We start from the raw sequence: 18,685 nt of genomic DNA, 5'->3' as shown, positions 1-18,685 counted from the left end.
TGCTGAATCGGTGGCTCAGCTTGCTCGGGAATCTACCAGTGATAGCATCTACCACTGTTGCCAGTTTTATGTCTTGGGAATAACCCCAACCTGTGAGTGTAGACTTAAGAACAGACTTGCTCTCTGTTTCCTTAGGTTGTACACAGCTTCTGGTGACATACGGATAAATGGTGATAGATATGTRTATGAAATTCAACTTTCTGGTATAAGAAACTCGAGTTCACCAGAATGCTCTGGAGCAAACATCTGCCAGGTGAAGACTAATGAACGGCGCTTTCGGAGAGTTGGTTCTGCCAGAAATGCCAAATATTATGTTGATGGTAAGTACTTGCTCACCAGACAGAATTGCTTCATCAAAAAATGGTGAAACACTAGCATGGTGAAACATGGATTAGCAGCATCCATCTAATCCATTTCTGTCAAGCTATCCAAAACCTGTCTAGCCTGAAATAGATGACTTTTTTTCTTACTCTGTAAGCTCAGTTGCATATATGGCCTTASTAGGAGTTTCGGCTTGACACTTGAACACTGAAAAACTTGAAGTTGAAAGACTTTGGTAAACATAATAATGCAAGATAGAAGACTTTGGTTTCCTGTTGCCCTCTGTGCTCATGCTGCATAAGCAATGATTTCCTTTAGCTAGCTGCTTTTCTTTCCAGGGTCTAGTGTTAGTAGACTGTCCTCAAGGAAATAGTAAATGACACAGGTTTCTTCTCATTCTAGATGATGATTTGGATGTCATATTTTCATCTGACTCCAGATGTGGTAAAGATAAATCAAAGTTTGTGTCTTCAACCATTTTTTTCCACTGCAATCCACAAGCAAAGGAAGGCATCCCTGAATTCCTTCACGAGACAGCAGATTGCCAGTATTTATTTACCTGGTACACATCTGCTGTGTGTCCATTGATGTGAGTAGTTAACCGTTTTCTGAAAGCAGCTTTTGTCAGCACTTCTCAGCTAAAGGCTTTTTTGTATTCATTCATCACAGTGATTGGGAAAAGGGGAAAAGCTAAAAAAGCAGTAGGCTCATAGATGAATCAATGATCATATATGTAGTGTTTGGCACATGACCACTAAAAGCCTGGCAAACTGATCTGGATCTAAAGCTGGAGAGGCACAGTGGAATTAAGGTTGTTATTTTCACTAAGTAAAACCTACTGTGCTGACAGAACATGCTGTTTCATGTTACTGAGAGGAGCAAACAGTTAGTGGGTAAGGTGTTTGGTCCTCTTTGTCTTACTGTCTGTAAAACTTGGAAGCTGTGACAAAGACTGGCCTTTCCCTCTATCTGCCCATTTCTTTAGCCTGGAATGGAAAATCATTACAGGTCTTAAAGGAATARTGAAGTATTTCTTCAATTACATATGATCAGCTAATATACTGATTAGTGAGKGGCCAGTGTTAAAAGCAGAGTGTATGTATCTAGGTACTTAGAACATTCTTGATATGTTGGCAGCCTCACTCTGAAAAATGGAGTGACTGCTTCCAGGAGTGTTTACTTTCTGGCTKCTAGCTTGAAAGCACAGGGAAACTCTTGATTCTGATTTAAACTTATTGAGGGAGTTTGGTCTGTGTAGTGCCATAGTCTGCTGAAAGTTAGATGATTTCTGTAGCTGTTGCAGCTTGTTCTAATGCAGATTTGGTTCTAAAATAGCAGCCTTATGTGCTGTATAAGGTCTGGAGTGTTTAATCTGCAGTCTTGACTGTAGTTTCATTCACTATTTGATAGCATACCAGGATGTAGGCACAGTGCATACATTTGTGTTTTTCAAGCTGTTTTTTACTTAGATGGAATTTCCTAAATTCAGTTCATACAGCTGTTAGGTTAGACTGACAGGATGATGTGGCTTCTTTTAATCCACTGTTTCTAATCCAGTTTAACAAAACTTGTTGATAGACCTTATATGTCCTTTTTCAYTTACATTGCTAGATCAAGCAATGATCCAGGAAACAATCATCAGCAGACGGATGATGAGACCCAGATACATAAAGGTCTTTCAAGGAGAAGCCAGGCTGTTGGTGCTGTGCTRAGTGTCCTCCTGGTTGTTCTCACTGCATGTCTCATAATCTTGCTGTTCTACAAAAAAGAAAGGAGGTAAGAAATTATTAAGAGGCTTTAGGATTTGGGCTTCTTAAGGGCTTTATCAGGATTTGGTTTTCTGCCAAAAGTGAAAGGGAAATAGTAAACTTTAGAGATTTCTGTTTATCAGTTGGTAGCATCAACTGTCAAARTACTGGTTCCTTCAAATTCTCYKTTACTGTGTGAAGGSCCATGTAAGGAGGGCTGGGGTGTAYGACTAAGTTGGTCTAGCCTCTGTTGTGGGCAGYTGCTAATTAAGGAGCATAAAACAGCATTGCAATATTGTTAGTATTCTATATCCCTCCCTTTTTATGGGGTCAGGCTAGATCYATTCAACAGCACCAAGGAACAAGTGCAAGTTCTGCTGTTCCTCTGCTTTCCAGACAACTTTTGGGGTGTGTTTTCCTTAGACGTGAAGGCCAGAGGAGTCTCAGAACAGTCACCCTGAAGCTCTGGCAAGGAAAAAGATGTACATCATCCCAGACTGAATTTATTTAGTGCTTCAGCTCAGTGGGATAGTTTGCAGCTCATTTATTGACTTGCTTATGTTGATGGTAAAAATCCAGTGAAGAAAAGTGAGGGCTAATGAGTGGATATCGTCTTCCTAATGTAGTATTCTTCCTTTCTTTAGGGAAATTGTAATAARCAAGATAACCAACTGCTGCAGAAGATCATCTGGTGTTTCCTACAAATACACAAAGGTAATACAGTGACAAATTCAAATTTGTTTCTTGTCAGGGTTTCTTAATATGATGCTGTTGTTAATAAAGAAATAAATAACCCCCTTAATTCCTAGTTCCTTTAGTGCATGGAAATCATCCTGTGTGGCATCATTGCTGAGATAGCCACAAAGCCACATTGCTGAGATGTATATGTTTTACACTGTGAAATAGAAAAGGAAGATAGMGTTGAAGAAATTAAGAGCAGTCCAGAAATCACCAAATAACATGTAAATGTGCAAGAAGAGAATGAAGCCTGTTTCAGCACAGTGARCAGTGATGCTTTTGCAGTGTTACTGTATCACAGCTACGTTAAACCAAGGCTGTGGGCGCTGTGGCGTCTTATGATTGGAGAGGTCAGTGTGTGTCAGTATAGAGTGTCATTTGCAGTCTCCTTTTTTATTTTTTTTGCAGATCAACAGTGAAGAAGAAGCTAATGAGAATGAGACAGAGTGGCTTATGGAGGAAGTCGCAGCACCAAATCCAAGAACTGCAAAAGGAGGGCAGGAGAATGGTCACATTGCTACCAAGTCTGTTACATCTGAAGCCCTTACCTCTCTCCATGTGGATGACCTGGACAGTGAGGATGAAGTGTTAACCATTCCAGATGTAAAGATTCAGACAGGAAGAGGACTAGACAAGAGCAAGCACCCACAAAAGAAGCCACACAGTCTTGGCAGTGATAAATCTTATTTATTGAATGGAGGAAAGGAAAGGAAAGCAATAGCCAAGCCAGGCCAGCAGCAGGCACAGAACTTTACAAACACAGTATCGTTTCATGATGATAGTGATGAGGACTTGTTGAATATTTAATAACCCCTCTTGTGCCTAATCAAATATATATAGAGAGATTATATATAAYGGGACAACATTTCCAACCAAATATGAGGACTTCAGCCTGAAAGATTTTTCTGAATTTTGCCTTTAACAAGAAACCATTGAAAAGGGAAGAAGAGAAAGATTTCTTGGTTGTTTACAATGATCTGTTCAGTAATGACTGGATTTCTRACATCCAGTCGGCTGAGTTAGTTGACTCTCTCTAGCCAGGAAAATTTTTTTTTTTTTTAAGCCTCAGCATAGATGTTAAATGCTTGCTTAAAAAAGAGAAACCTTTGAAAGGAAAGGATTAAGGCTCTATGAAGCCCCTGGCTTCTGAGACTCAAGTTATCTGACTACTGTCATTTTAACTCCTTGTATTTATTGATCCTCACTACTCAGGTTTGCTTAATAGTAACATGTTCTTCCTGCCGGCAGGGTATTATTGTATGGGTTCACCCATTGTGAGACAAGGAAAAGTATAACTTTTGTGTGTTGGGATGATTTGATGTAAATTTTGGAACTGGTCTAATTTATCCTGTAAATTTGAATATCCATTCTAATTTAAACAGATCATTGGTTCAAAGGTGTGGACTGAAAGGTACAATTCTGTATAGCTTTAGCCTGAAATGRTTGCTGTTCTTCGCATGATATTTTTCTTTTAGGTACTGGTCATTTGACTGACTTCATCAGTATTTGCCTAAGCAGCTGACAAGCACCCAAAGATTTTTTTTTTTTTTTTGCCTTGATTGTGGCTGGACTAGGCCAACTGCACAGAGAACCGGAGTTTTCAAGGACACAGAGGCAGAGTTCCTATCATACAATCTGCACCACCCAGTTTGTCATCACCAAGAAAATCCCAAGGACTGACTAGAGGAGCCCTAGTCTGCATAATGCTTCTCTCTGGTATTAATTTCAAGGAAATAAATTTGGGCCAGTGTTTTCTGATAGCCTAATTTCTAGTTTGTATGCTATGATCCTGGCCATGGTCATTGATTTGAGATGTTGCTGGTAATGAATGCAAGTCAGTTTTTCTCTACTTGCTCTTCTCCAGGTGTTTCCTAAATAAAATTATGGACAATGATAGTGTTTCAAAGCGTTGTATAAGAACATGCATTGGTCAGAACTTTTTGAAACTTTTTGTTGTTCCTTTTGGCTAGCTTACTCAGTTTCAACAATGGTTTCTTTTTATAAAAACTCCATTTTGAATCAAAATAGTGTAATATAAAGTATTCAGCAATTTCAATAAAAGATATGAAGTGGGTATCCCAAATCCCACATCTCAAGTCTGGAATCTTTCTTACACTAATCTGTATGTTGCTCACCAACCTCATGAGACCTTTTTCTGCTGTGATGATCAATACCTCAGTTGTGCCACTCAAAATGAGAAYCAACGTTTGACAAAGATCAGAATGGATAGGTAGGCCCTGCTGGTGTGTTTTTTCTTTTATCAGACTTGGAGGTTTCTTGCTCTTGTATTGTTACCAGTGGAACTGTAAATCTGTTTGGCTTAAGCTGCATCTTTTCAAATTCGTATCAGTACTTTTCATATTTAGAATTAGGTGAGCTTGGAAAAATGAGAGGCTTGATGGTGTATTTTTAATATTATCGGTTATCTTTTCAACACTTCTCTCCATGCATATTGGAGAGTTCTGCTTCCCTTCCCCATGTCATCAAAGGGACATTTTGGGGTTGTTTGATTGGTGAACCCACTGCATGAAATAATTTCTCCTGTGTAAAGTCACATGGTCTCTTTGTTTTGGCTGTGCCTAACARGGCTTGGGTAGAACAGAGCTACTCTGTCTGGGGGTGCTTATCTGAGCAATGTCAATGATATAATTTGTGTCTGACAGCAGTGAGTGACTTCAATGCSTGGTCGTGGAACTACTGCTCTCTTTTTATCCAGGCATTGGTAGGTAGGCTGAATCTTAAATCCTGCAGAGCTGGATAAATAGGCAGCTTCACCAGACTATTTTTCCCAGTAGAATACTCAGCTGTAGGGAGGGAAGGGTTATGAGAATTGCAGGGCACAGATGAGTGTGTACAAAGGGCTGGGCGAGGAACTGGGGCTTTGCCAGTCAGCAGCAGGACTCCTTGGGAAGTGTCCCTAAGAAACCCCTGGAGCTAACTTTTTTAGTTCAAGGGGAACTTTTGCACACCATTAGCAACTGCTTATATAAAACTACTGGAAAAGAAATTATGGGGGTGGTTTTTGGGCATGTTTTTAAGAGTCAGCCTAATGCGTTAGCTTCACCCACTTCCCAAGCAGGTTTTGATTGCAGTTGCCTTGGCCCCAGCTGACTGTGCACATCTTCCTGCTGAGGAAGGCTTGCAGGGGCTGGCTCTGAGCCTGGTGGCTGCTGTGCACTTCGGTGTCCCTGTTCCCCTCCCGGCTCCACACACAGCTCCTGCAAGCCAGGGAGGTAAAGGTCTGGTGTGGGGTGGTGCTGTGCTTGGCTGGGGATGACAGAGTTGTGAGTGACCAAGAGAGGAGTTCTTGTTAACTTGCTGTAAATGTTCCTGACAGAGAAGAGAATGATGCAGAAGAGGAGMAAGTACATCTGAGTGACGTGGGGAATGATCTTGAAGTGTTGGCCAGCAAAGCAGCTTTCACAGCTGCTCAGGCCACTGTTGCTCTGTGGCTGGTGAGCAGCGTGACTAAGTTCTGTTTCAATGCCTGATCTAACTGAATTAATTTGAGGTGCCTGCAGTGAAGTCTGCCTAAAGCCTTATAGGTCTTCTGTGGTATAAAAATAGCTAGTTTGGCCATAGATACTGTATATTGTGGCTTCCCATAGCTATTCSCAGTGCATAATTTTGTAGTGAATGTTTTTTCTCTTTTGTATCACTGCAAAAATGTGGTCAGGTGAAAATTGTGTTCCGTGATACAGGTGGGGAGAGGTTTTCCTTGGGAATGGAAGAGTGTGGTGACACCAGACATACGTGATACAGGAATTTTCAGGAAAGCTGTTCCTGCACTGCTGTATGGCTCAATGTGTAAGCACTTCTTTTTCAGAGTGAACTCACCTTTGTTTTACAGATCCTGGTAAGAAGCTTTGCTCACATGTAGTGCCCAGCCACTCTGCACTAAACCCACATGTGGCTTGTATGTTGGTAGAATTTTCCAACTATGTCTGCTACTTAAAAATGCCTAGTATTTGAGGAACTGACTAGCCTAACTTAAAAAAAACCAAACAGAACAACCCAAAAGCTGAAGGGCTGTGGCCCAYAGGGGCTTTTCCAGAGAACAGCAATGTGTAAGTGCTCTGATTAGGGGTTAAATGCAAATTCTCCCTGGGTGAATTAAGGTCTGATTTCAAATGAAACCTAAAAAATAAAGTTGCAACACGTAGTTTAATAATTTATAGAGTTAGTCTTGACTTTTGGTCAAATATCTTTGTCGCTTTGCTGCCAACTAAATATATCAGTGCTGCAGAGAGGACCTAGTTGAGGTTTTTGAGGTGGTTTTAATGCCAAAATGCCAACCCTGGATGACATTTTAGAGCACATTGGAGAATTTGACAGGTTCCAGAAGCAAACCTTTTTTGTCCTATGTTTGTTATCTGCCTCCTTCACCCCAGTGTACGTGGGGGTCGTCTTCTTCGGCTTCATCCCTGAGCATCGCTGCTTCAGCCCCGGGGTGGCCGAGCTGAGCCAGCGCTGTGGCTGGAGCCTGGAGGAGCAGCTGAATCACACGGTTCCCCAGTGGGATGGCCACGGGGGCAGCTTCGACAGCCGCTGCAGGAGGTACGAGGTGGACTGGAACACAACGGGCATCAGCTGCACTGACCCCCTGGGCAGCCTGGTGGGCACTGGGAGCAGCGTCCCCCTGGCTCCCTGCCGGGATGGCTGGGTCTACAACACTCCGGGGAGCTCTCTCGTGACCGAGGTAAAAACAGCCCCTTTGCCCTGTCCCCTCTCTTACAGACAAGGTGAGGGGTGGGAGAAGCTCAGTGGAGACTTGGCTGTGGTGAAATATCACCTGCTTACCTGGAGAAGGGATTATCTCTCACTGTGAACTTGCACCGGGGCCTTCACAAGTCATCTTCCCTCTGTCCTCACTGTGGAGTGTTGCCTTGGCTGCTCAGGAGGCTTCTATCTCCCGCTGGGGAGCAAAGCATATTTCAGCAAATAAATCCCCGGGTAGATAAAAGTCCAGTTCTGAATGAAATGCCTGTCACATGAGAGGTCTGATTGGTGAAGGTGTGTAAACAGTCCAGCTTGCAGTACTGCAAACAAAACTGGCCAATGCAAAGGTCTTAATTTCTTCCCCCACCCCCTTCTTYTTCCTTTTCCCCCCCTTTTTCTTAATGAATAAATTTTTTWAAGTTGGTTTCAATCAAAAATGAATGTTGGTGTGGGGGAAAGGCAGTTGTTTCCCACAATAAAACAGCTTGAGTCAGGAATGAACTGTAGAAAAGCCAATGACTTATGCTCTCAGAAGGGGTATGAATAAACTGAAAGTGGTACTTAAGCTACTTGCTGTACTTCAGTGGTTTAGCTGTTTTAATTATAAGAATAAACCAGTAACTGGGATGACAAGCTTGATTTCATCATAGAAAGTTCCACCAAACATTTAGAGGTGGTGGTAGTCAGGATTCTTTCCCYTGTGTCTAACAAACACAGGGGCAGGTAAAATCTGTGCTCTAGCAACTTCAGCATTCCTAGTTTTGTAAGAAGTAAGTGGATATAAGGTGTTGCACTGAGGGTACTTCTTTCAGCAAGTTATGGCTATGAGGTATCAACGTGAGGCACCTCAAAGGGAGGGTGACCCCAGCCTTCCACRCAGCAGCAGGCTCAGCAGGCACATCTCTCACTGGAAAAGGCTCCAGCAGATGCTGTGGTCCACATGCTCCCACCACCATCTCCTGAGGCTGTGGGAAGCTGAGCCCTTGCAGTCTGTGTGGGTTCCTGCAGTCACACTTTCACATCTGTTTTCTTCCCTTTCCTGCTGAAGGGGGTGTGAGGCCCAGCCCATGAATTGGTTCCTTCACGGGATAACCAGACATGTTACCTAACTGTGTTTTTTGTCAGTGAGTTCCTGGTTTTGACAGTTCCTGTGAAACTTCTCAGGCTSTGTTGTTCCCTGCTCTGACATCTAAGAAAAAGAAAGGATAGTGCAGTGTAAAACTTTGTTACTTCAGCCAGAGGGAAAGTTTGCACATGGAAGAATATCCTCATGGGAAGTCCCATAGAGCATCACAAGAAATACCCATTTTTGTGTTGATTATGGGTGCATAGATTCAGTTAAACACAGCTTCCAGCAGGAAGGGAAGGGTTTCTCAGTCATAGTAGGAGAGGGTTTTGAAATAACTTATTCACCAGTAGCTTTTATCTATTTCTGYAAGTAACATAGGACAAGACCAGATGGCAAATACATGGGTACCCATGTGGTATAAAGGTTGGCCCTGCATGAAAAAATACCTGCTCTCCAGACATGTACAGCAATGTAGTTGAGATAAASACCAGAGCAGAGAGAAAATGCTGTGGCCTCAGAGCAGATGCAGATACTTCTTCCTTCCTCCAGGAAGCCAGTACTCCATGGGGAGGAAAGGCTTCTGAAGGCCTCCAGGATACTTTTAGGAAAGGCATCACACTCAGTCCTGAGTGGTCCACAGGGACTACTGTGCCATGCCAGGCTATGAGGCAACAGGAACTGCTTAGAAATGTTCACCATCAGACACAAAAAAAAAAAAAAAAAAAAAAAAAAAAAAGAGCTGTTTGAAAAACTCAGAATGATCATCAGATCCATGCTGGTTTGCTCAATGAAGGCCAACACAGGTTAGGGTGCCAATTTTGACAAATAATAACTTGCTTATGTTCTTCCCAGAAAAGAGAGATGAGAAATGAATGGGAAATGCCAGTAAACTGCTCAAAGGCTTGTTCCAGTTTTTAATGTGGGACAATTAGTTAAGTTAGTAGGATTTCTATGTGCTGACAAAACAGGCATTGACCCAGAAACAAGTTTAAATCTTTAACTGAAGTGAAGGAGACTTGTGGATGTGAGCYAGCTCCTCATTTTGCTCTTGTCTCTGACTGTGGTTGCCCTTTAGTTTGACCTGGTGTGTGAGGACTCCTGGAAGTTGGATCTCTTTCAGTCTGCTGTGAACGCTGGGTTTTTCATGGGCTCCATGAACATTGGCTACATTGCAGACAGGTATGTGTGGGCTGGCAGTAAAACCCTCTGACCTCCCTTATCCATGCTCAGCAGCTAAACCGGATAAAGGTTGTGCAACTGAGATCATCTCTGCTCTTCTGAAGATAAGACTGTCCCTCGGGATGTTCAGTATCCTGCCTTATGTGATACCTGTGATAGAGCACAGATCTGTTCAGCGAGTACTGCAGAGCCCATGAGGACCATTTTAGTACTGCACACCCCAAACTTCCTACTGTGCCATATCAGAGCCCTCGGGTGTCAGTCAAAGCCAGGAAATGCTGGTTTGGAGCTCCCACTTGATCTGTCACACACTGTGTGACTGCAGCCTGGAAATGTCTGGCTTCCTTTGGAGAAGCTTGGAAGGAGYTGGCACAGATTGCAAGATGTGCACAGCAGCAGTCACATCTGTGAAAAAGCTGATAATCCCTTTAGCTCCCAGCTCAGAGCCAGCAGAGCCAGACTCCCTGGCTCAGGCACTCGGGGTTAAAGGGAAATGCCAGTGCTTGAGGGCCCATTTCCCCATTGTTCCGCTCCTGCCTGGGGCTGTTAGAACAGCAGGCTCTGAGTTGCTCCAGCTGTGAAATGCAGCCCACTCACAAGAGATCCACACATTGCTAGCATTTTAACAGTTAATGTTGTGGTAAATAAATCCTTTATAAATCTGGTGCATGTGGAAATACCATAATCACAATATTAACCCACGCTTATTTTTTTACTCCCCATGTAAAGATGGGACTATTCTTTTTATTTCTGAAAGTTTTAGTGGAATTGCAAAACAGCTGGTACAGGAACTTTTCATGGAATAGAATAGGAGATAAGTGAGTAATGGGCAATAATAAAAAGCATGTTTCTGTTTTGCATAGCAAAATTGGATTTCCCACCCCTCCTCAAAAGATATGCAAAGCTCTTACTAGTTTTAAACACCTTTGCTTCCATGAATAGTGGCTGCTTCATGTGTATTATTTTCCAATCCAGGTTTGGCCGCAAATTTTGCCTTTTGACGACAATCCTTGCAAACATTATCTGTGGAATCCTTCTGGTCTTTGTGCCCTCCTACCTGTGGATAGTCATCATCAGGTTCTTGCAAGGGCTGGTCAGCAAGGGCTGCTGGACTGCGGGCTACATCCTGGGTGAGTTCAGGAACTTTCTCCCAGGAGCAAGAGCAGCGGCAGAAGATGAAGGAAAAAAACTCAACTCCCAAAAGCTTGAAAAAAAGCCATTTAAAAACCATCTCTCATGATGTTTTATTGAGGAGTTTTTTTTCTCTTTGACTTCCTAAGATGTTTTCAAGCACCTTCATTAGGGAGAAACAAGTAGCTGTCAAAGCTTGAGCMAGTGCTGATACATTAGTGCTCTTACCTCGAGTCAGGCTTTCTTCTGTGGTCCACCTCACCTTTGCAGATCTGTCTGGGCTTTATGGCTCCTCTTCCTGCCATCAGACTCTGGCTGGGGAARGTGACAGTCCCAGGCAGCTCCTCCAGCCTGGGCACAGACAGGATGGTGACAGAGAAGGCCATTAAAGAAGCAGGCAGAGGGTGGGGGAAACTTGAGGCATTTTTATGACACAAAGAGCATTAAAGGGCAAACAGAGGCCTCAGAACATAAAAACACTGAAGAACAGCACGTGCTTGCTGATAAAAAGACGAGGTGTTTGTGTATCCACTGGTCTGAGTGGAGGCTGAGCCATGGAGGAGCCAGTCCGTGTGAGCCTTCTGTGTCTGCTCTGGGGACATTTCAGGGCCACTTTCTGGTGCAGGATAGAGCTGCCTGGGACTTCTCTTATTTTTCTTCACCCTCTTGTCYAAAATACACAACAGCAAGCAATCACTGAAGCAGCAGATTAAATATTTTAAAAGCTGACCCATAGAACCTTAACTGGGTTAGGATGTCRGGGGGCTCTGCTAAATATCTCTGAGAGATTAAACTCATTGTGATAGTGATAAAAATGTAAAAGTCAGTGCCTTAAACTTCCATGCAGTCTTTCAGTGGGGGCATCTTGCTAATGCAGTTATCCAGATGTCTGATAAAAATAAAATAAAAGCACCTATCCCACAGTCCAGACTGTCTTCTGCTAAGACACACTTTTTTCCTGTGTACTTCTGGAGGCTTGCTTGGCCTCTYAAATCTTTTCCTGGCACGTATGAAATCTTCATCTCCTCTTCTGATGAACTTTAAGCCATCTTAGACCACAGAGTCCCTTTCAGGACAATGATTTGCCCTATCCTCATATTTTCTCTCAGTTACATCTTACTCCTGGATTCTCTTGAAACTCTCATGAAAAAGATTCTCCAGAAGCAGCCCCAAAGCTCCATTTAACTTGCCTCCTCTCCCTAACAGTGGCCAGTATTGAATGCCCAGGGAAGGATTCAAGGACAGAACAGCCTTGTCATCCTGCWCTGCTGGGCTCTTGTCTGCCCCTCAGCTGTGATGGGGAATTGCAAAGTGCAGATGAACCATGACCTTGGCCAGGGAGATCAGTGCCATCSTGTGACACAGGCTTTCCTTACCTACTTGGAGTGAGATGCAGGTTAAAGGYTGCACTTTGGAAACCAAATATTCAGCTGTGCTGTTGGGATGGAGACATTATGTACGTTGGCATTAGATTTCACAACAAAACCCATCGGTGCCCTTTGACAAATGCTGGATTTCCTCTGAGATCTCTGCAGCAGAGGACATTCCTGGATGCCTTAGGCCACTGTATGACCAGGAGCAATGTTTTCTCCTCTTCTGGAGTCTGAGTGCAAGCAAACCAGGGATTTTGTCYGGAGGATTATTCCAGGAAGCCCATGATTATCCAGGTTTCCCCACAGTGTTATCACAGCATTGCTCTTCCAGTGTGCCCACCTAGCAGGTGTCCCCAGCACAGAGCAGCCCTGGCATGTGTCCCTGTGTGACACTGAYGTGTCCCTGTGCCCCTTGCAGTGACAGAAGTGGTGGGTCCCGAGTACCGGAGGACGGTGGGGATCCTCTACCAGGCAGCTTTCTCCGTGGGGCTCCTGATCTTCGACGCCATCGCTTACGCCGTCCCTCACTGGCGGTGGCTGCAGCTCACGGTCACCCTGCCCACCTGCTTCCTGCTGCTCTACTACTGGTGAGCGTGCTCTGGTTGTGCCTCTGCCCACAATCCCAAAAAAACCCGGCTTCTCCTGCTTCCCAAGGCTGGATACTGAGAGAGACTGGGAGCTCCTTTTTGGTCGTGCACTCCTCGTGGTGCAAAGAGGAGCCAAAAGGAGAGGGGAATAGGGCCCCTCAGCAACTGAGATATTGCTGAATCCTAGCCTGTGCACCTCACCTGAGCTTGTGTTTAAAAACCAGACCACTTTGAAAAACACTGGGGGGAAGTGGGTTAGCATAATCCATTATTTTCTTTAAGCATTTCATAAAAGGAAATAGGTGCCTTGGCATAACTTAGTGGACATTACCCTGAAAATACRGTTATTGCGAGATTGTGTAATGCTAGCATAACTGTACAGGTTGTTAGTGTGTTCTTTTATGGAAAAAAGTTGCAGTTTTTTGAGGTTCAACCAAAAAAAAAGCATTTGGGTACTCCTTCGTTTTGGCTTCCCTCCTCTCCTTTGAATTGATATTTTTTGGTTTGAGTGCTTTGGATTTGAGAAATTGTCTGRTTGGGTCAAGAGGTTAGGATTAGTAGAAAGAAATTTGTCATCTTCCTTTTCCTGTATTTTTAAATTGGTAAGCCAAATCTCACTTGTTTACTGCTGCTTAACCTGTAATGGCAGGAGTGAGAAATGGCTCCCGGAGAGGAGCTGGTTTGTGGTGCAGGGGCTGGATGAGATGACACCTCCACTCTCACTCAAAGCCCCTCCCTGATTTATCTKTAGTAAACTCCTCTKTGACTAAAGCCACTACCTCAGCTTRTAAAAACTCCTCTGTGACTAAAGCCACTATTTCATATCCAACCTCAGCCAYGGGATATGCTACTTTTCCTGACTGRAGGAGTGGAAGTAGCTCACAAAACCCACCCAACAAAAAACCCCAATCTGTCTCAATTTCTCCAAAGTCTCCAAACACAGGAGCACCGGGTGGGCTTTATGCTTTGCTATATAATGGCATCTACTCACATTGTAGGTGCCTGCCAGAGTCTCCCAGGTGGCTGATATCTCAAGGAAAAAATGACAAAGCTATGAAAATTGTCAGTGATATGGCCAAAAAAAATCGGAAAAAGATGCCTTCCCATTTTAAGGTGAGCTCAGGGTCTGCCTGTCCATGTGAACATCACGACAGTACTTTCCAGCAGCTCCTCCCTGAAGAAACTRAATGTACCATGTACTGGCTCTTCCACAGGATATTCAGTTTGAAGATGAAGAGTGTGGAAAGCAGAATCCCTCAGTGATGGACCTTTTCAGGACACCACAGATAAGAAAAAACACGCTCATTTTGATGTATAATTGGTAAGAATGTAATGCCAGAAAGCTATTTCTGAAGCTCTGGATTGGAAAACACCATCAGGACACAGATCTCTGTTCTCTGACTGACTAACRAATCCAGAATGCTCTTCTCTGCCCAGGTTCACCAGCTCTGTCCTCTACCAGGGGCTCATCATGCACATGGGAATGGCTGCWGAGAACATGTAYCTGGATTTYCTCTACTCTGCACTGGTCGAGTTCCCAGCCGCCTTCATCATCATCGTCTCTATTGACCGTGTCGGGCGGCGCTACCCCTGGGCTGTGTCAAACCTGGTGGCCGGGGCTGCCTGCCTTGCTACAGCCCTCATCCCAGAGGGTAAGGAACCTGAACCAAACCCTGTGGGCATCTGGAACCTCTGGACTGCTTTGTGAGGGTCCCTCTGACACTGCCCAYGGGGTGCTGACTGTTCCYGTTCCCTCACTCACACTGGTGAAAMAATGTCCCTTAAAAACTTCAACTGATGTGGGATCRACTGATGTGGGTTCTGAAAAATAAYGYTTTTGTATTAATTGACACYTGCTAAATCACTGGGATTCTTCTAAATGTGTTGAATGTATTTTCTCTGCAGACCTGCACTGGTTGAAAGTGGTTGCTTCTTGCATTGGGAGAATGGGAATTACAATGGCYTTTGAAATGGTTTGCTTTGTGAACACTGAACTGTATCCAACCTACATCAGGTAGGTCCATCCTCTCCCCAGCTGGCATTCAGCCTGGAAACAAATAGTTGAGGCTGGAATGTCTGTTAKGTTTTATGCTAAATTAAGTTATCCTCAAAGGTGTCAGAATGACACATGCGCTATTGAACACAAAGTAGGTGAAGAACAATTAAAGTGCTTTAAAAAGGTACATTGATAAAGAAAGAAATGTACATTTAGACAAGGAGAGATGTACTTTTAGACAAGGGAAAACTCACATGAACGAAATAAAGGGAAAAGCTGGGAGAACCRCGGAGGGTGAGGGGGCTGAAGTCCCACAGAGTGCCTGGGTTTGTCCTGTGCCAGGGTGAGAGTTGTGACCCATCCCCTGCCAACTGCAGCACTCTGATGCTAACATGATCCCTTTGCTGCCGCACCAGGAATCTCGGGGTGATGGTTTGCTCCTCCTTGTGTGATATTGGCGGAGTCATCGTCCCGTTCATTGTCTACAGACTGGTGGAAATCTGGCACGATCTGCCGCTGATTGTTTTCAGTAAGTGCCACCTTCCCTCCCTGCCGGCCACTCCCGGGGGCAGCAGGGGGACCCAAGTTCCAAAGGGCAGGAAGAGCCACCGAGAGCAGCAGAAGCCCCTTGCTCTTCACAAGGCCTTAGCCTTCAGTGGATGACAAACTGGAACTTGTTATTCATGTCWCCCTTGCCCCTATGACTTGCATTTGAAAAGAAGGTAGAGTCGAACATGTTTGACAGATGGCAAAAAGCTGACAAAAATTTTGWTGAGGTTAATATTTGATGGATTAGTGCTGAGAAAAATTTTGATGAGATTAATATCTGATGGATTTAAAGGTGATTTACTGCCCCTTCATTATATTTCTCTCTCCAGCAGTCAAACCCTCGAATTTCACGTAATCACCTATTTAATTGAGTACAAGTATGGCTGTTATGCTTCAGCTTTTCTGACAGTCTGTTAACTGGCTCTTCTCCAGCTATTTGGAAAGTGGCTGGTAAATAAATGCAAGATAAGTTTTGCAGTCTAGTGACCTAAACTCTCAGGTCACGGCCTGCAACACWTTTATGAATCTTTAGATCAGCACATTATTTATAGAAAAATACTTTGAATAGCAATATGCAGATTTTAACAGACAAGACATTCAGAGGGGTGCTTACTAGATTTAAAATATATATATGCCAAACATGTACAAACTGGATAAAAGAAATAATCGGTGGAGAAGTTAATCACATTGTTTAGGAGATAATACATTCTGTATACATTTTTTAGTTTTATGTGAATAGCATAAAAACAGAATGCATTCCCTGGCATGCTCTAGCACTAAAAAGAGTTCTTTCCTTTAGAAAGGAAGGATTTCCCAGTTCAAGGTGTCCTAGTCCAGTGCATAACTCACAAGAGGACTTGGCTTGGTGCTATCACAGGGCAGCCACATCCTCTATTCTTGTACCAGCACGGCAGCTTTGCGTGCAGAGACTTGGGGTGCACTTCTTGTATGAAGAACAAAATCAAGAGCCATTGACAGGTCCTTTCTGTAGAGAGAGGTTGATAAATGCTTACAAGCTCTTTGTGCCTGTTTGCTTTGAAGCTGTTCTTGGTCTGATTGCGGGTGCATTGGTGCTGCTTCTGCCTGAAACTAAAGGAAGAGTTTTGCCTGAGACTGTGGAAGATGTTGAAAACTTTCACAGGTGAGTCATGGTGATGAACTCTCMGCAGATTTCAGTTGCAACTGGGCAAATCCATGTCCAGAGATCATTGGGGAAGCCCAGTGGTACCTTGGCTGCCTTCTCTGGTTCCAAGAAGTTGCTGGTTGATTTCCAGACCCTCACTCGATTGATTCTGGATTCCTTTTACTACACATGTACCTAGACATCTTGAAAATGAGCAGCCTAAGCCTTTACTGGCCWGTGAATAACTGCACTGGTCTCTCAAACGTGCTGCAACACCATTATAAATGGTATTTGTGTTAAAAAAAAAAACCAAAACAAAACAAAAAAAACCCAACACATTAACAATTGAACAGAAAAAGGGCAGTCTTGGTAGCCACTTCACGTGTGGTGTGTGAAGCACCAGAGGAATCTTGTAGGAATATGTGATCATATTCTTGGTGCCAAGGCAGAGCAGGTGAAGGGCTCGAAGGTAGGTGCTCACTTGACACCTTCATTCCTGGTTAATGTTCATGTCTTGTTACTCTTGCAGGCAAAGTGCTCCAAAATCCAAACAAATCTATCTCCATGTCCAAGGATCAGAAGCAGCACGTGGCTGAAGAAGGCACAGCTCTTGCTGGGCACCTGCTTTAGGGGCAGGGGCACCAAAATGCCAGTTGGAATAAACACCCTCTCAGAAGTCTTGCCTCTCTTATCTCAATTTCTCTGCATATCCTTTACTCACRATGTTCAGGGTTTTCTGATGGGATAGTCCCTATTACTGCATAGCTGCTTCCCCCTCTGTACACTAGGAGAAATATATTTTGGGGCTGGGAAATTTTTGTACCAGCTGTGTATGTAGACTTCCAATGTAGACTTYGAGAGATCTTTACTTGACTATGATGGGATCCATCCCAACAAAACTTTGTAAGCTTCCATGAAGTCTGACATTGTTGGTTTTTCTTGTGAAGGGGCAGCACAAGAAAACAGATTTCTCTGGTGGAGAATCAAGGTTCAAACCTGGTTGAGCTGTGACAACTTGCACAGACTTTTTGTAAAAATTGTTTTTATTTTCTCCTATTTTATGGCTACTCACAAGGATGGGCATGTGGCAACTCCAGAGCATGAAAAAGAGTGCAAAGGAGAAAGATTCATAATCCTTCATAAGATAATAGCATTATATGYGTGCCCTGCAGAGGCATTCCTTTGGAGTGAGCTGGGATCAGGCTTGGGGACCCGCAGGACCCTGACCAAGGAGCATCAGAGACAGCAGTGGGTCTTCCAGGAAATATCCAGCACCTTCACACATTTCCTTGTCCATCCCAGACCTGTGGCTGTAGGGCAAACAGGGACAGTGGTTCTGTGGCTCCCCTTCGCTGTTTGTGTCGCTGGTCCCAGTCACTGCTGGGAAACACTGTTTTTCCATAGGGATACTGGGAGCAGGGTACCAGATACAATCAGCTGCAGGGAGAGAGCTCCCAGCTGAGAAAGGGTCTGCTGCACTCTCACAGGGTGAAATTCCCCCAGGATTGCMTCCCAGTGACCTTGCACCTGCTTTCAGCTGTCCTGAGCCCCAGTTAATGTTCAGTGTYGCTGTGAGACCTCCAAGGCAGGGAAGCGTGTTGTCCAGCGAGGCAGGACCCCATGGCAAGGCTGCCCTGAGAGGAGAAGGGACAGATCAGSAACGACGTGACTTTGGCCCGGGCAGTTGCAAAACCAATGTTTGCTTCAGGATCAGAGGGAAACCAGATTGTCCTGAGAGGGCAAGAGGGACGGTGGGGGTGTAATCATGTGTGTGGTAGAGTTTGTGTCCTGCTGGGGCTGCAGACATGTCTCTGCTCTGCACTAAGAGAAACCTRTCAGAACTTCTGACATGCAGTCTCTGCTAAAAAAACCTGTTGAAAACTCTGCAGGTAGAAAATGTCAAAGTCAAACCAAGCAAACACTGAGATGAATAAATGAGTAGCTACAACAGCCGATTTCCAAGTCCCTTACCCATCCCACTAGTRTTTATTTCCATAAGCATTGCTATGCCACAGCAGGTGGCCAGCTCTGGCGTGCCTTTGTTTTGCAGTCACCTACAAGTGGTAGTGGCATCTCCTTCTGGTGGTAGCTTAATAAACACAAGGGCAAATGTCCTTTACTGCTGACCTTTGTCCATTCACAGATTGGTTCC

The 18,685-nt window shown here is 44.1% G+C and overlaps 2 protein-coding genes across 2 annotated transcripts in view; both read left to right on the top strand.

Annotated features, from left to right (window-relative positions):
- Positions 1 to 4,913, top strand: part of IGF2R (insulin like growth factor 2 receptor) — a 57,457-nt gene extending 52,544 nt beyond the window's left edge. The window contains exons 44-48 of the mRNA XM_057364427.1: positions 136 to 320; positions 724 to 910; positions 1,933 to 2,097; positions 2,714 to 2,783; positions 3,216 to 4,913. Coding sequence (XP_057220410.1) covers positions 136 to 320; positions 724 to 910; positions 1,933 to 2,097; positions 2,714 to 2,783; positions 3,216 to 3,614 — 1,006 coding nt within the window. The 3' untranslated portion in view covers positions 3,615 to 4,913. The remainder of the gene's footprint in view (positions 1 to 135; positions 321 to 723; positions 911 to 1,932; positions 2,098 to 2,713; positions 2,784 to 3,215) is intronic.
- Positions 4,914 to 7,006: 2,093 nt separating this feature from the next.
- On the top strand, positions 7,007 to 17,494 carry LOC130572611 (solute carrier family 22 member 2-like). Its single transcript, XM_057364426.1, has 11 exons — positions 7,007 to 7,506; positions 9,671 to 9,774; positions 10,750 to 10,904; positions 12,697 to 12,865; positions 13,864 to 13,978; positions 14,080 to 14,186; positions 14,303 to 14,517; positions 14,771 to 14,879; positions 15,278 to 15,390; positions 16,452 to 16,551; positions 17,063 to 17,494. The coding sequence occupies exons 1-11, from the start codon at positions 7,096 to 7,098 to the stop codon at positions 17,127 to 17,129; spliced, it is 1,665 nt and encodes a 554-aa protein (XP_057220409.1). The 5' UTR covers positions 7,007 to 7,095; the 3' UTR covers positions 17,130 to 17,494.
- The last annotated feature ends 1,191 nt before the right edge of the window (positions 17,495 to 18,685 follow it).

The sequence above is a fragment of the Malurus melanocephalus genome, unplaced genomic scaffold (assembly GCF_030028575.1).
Source record: "Malurus melanocephalus ecotype Western Australia unplaced genomic scaffold, MMel_1.1 scaffold_38, whole genome shotgun sequence".
Classification (NCBI taxonomy): domain Eukaryota; kingdom Metazoa; phylum Chordata; class Aves; order Passeriformes; family Maluridae; genus Malurus; species Malurus melanocephalus.
Note: the sequence above shows the minus strand (reverse complement) of the source record. Positions and strands in the feature narration are given on the sequence as shown.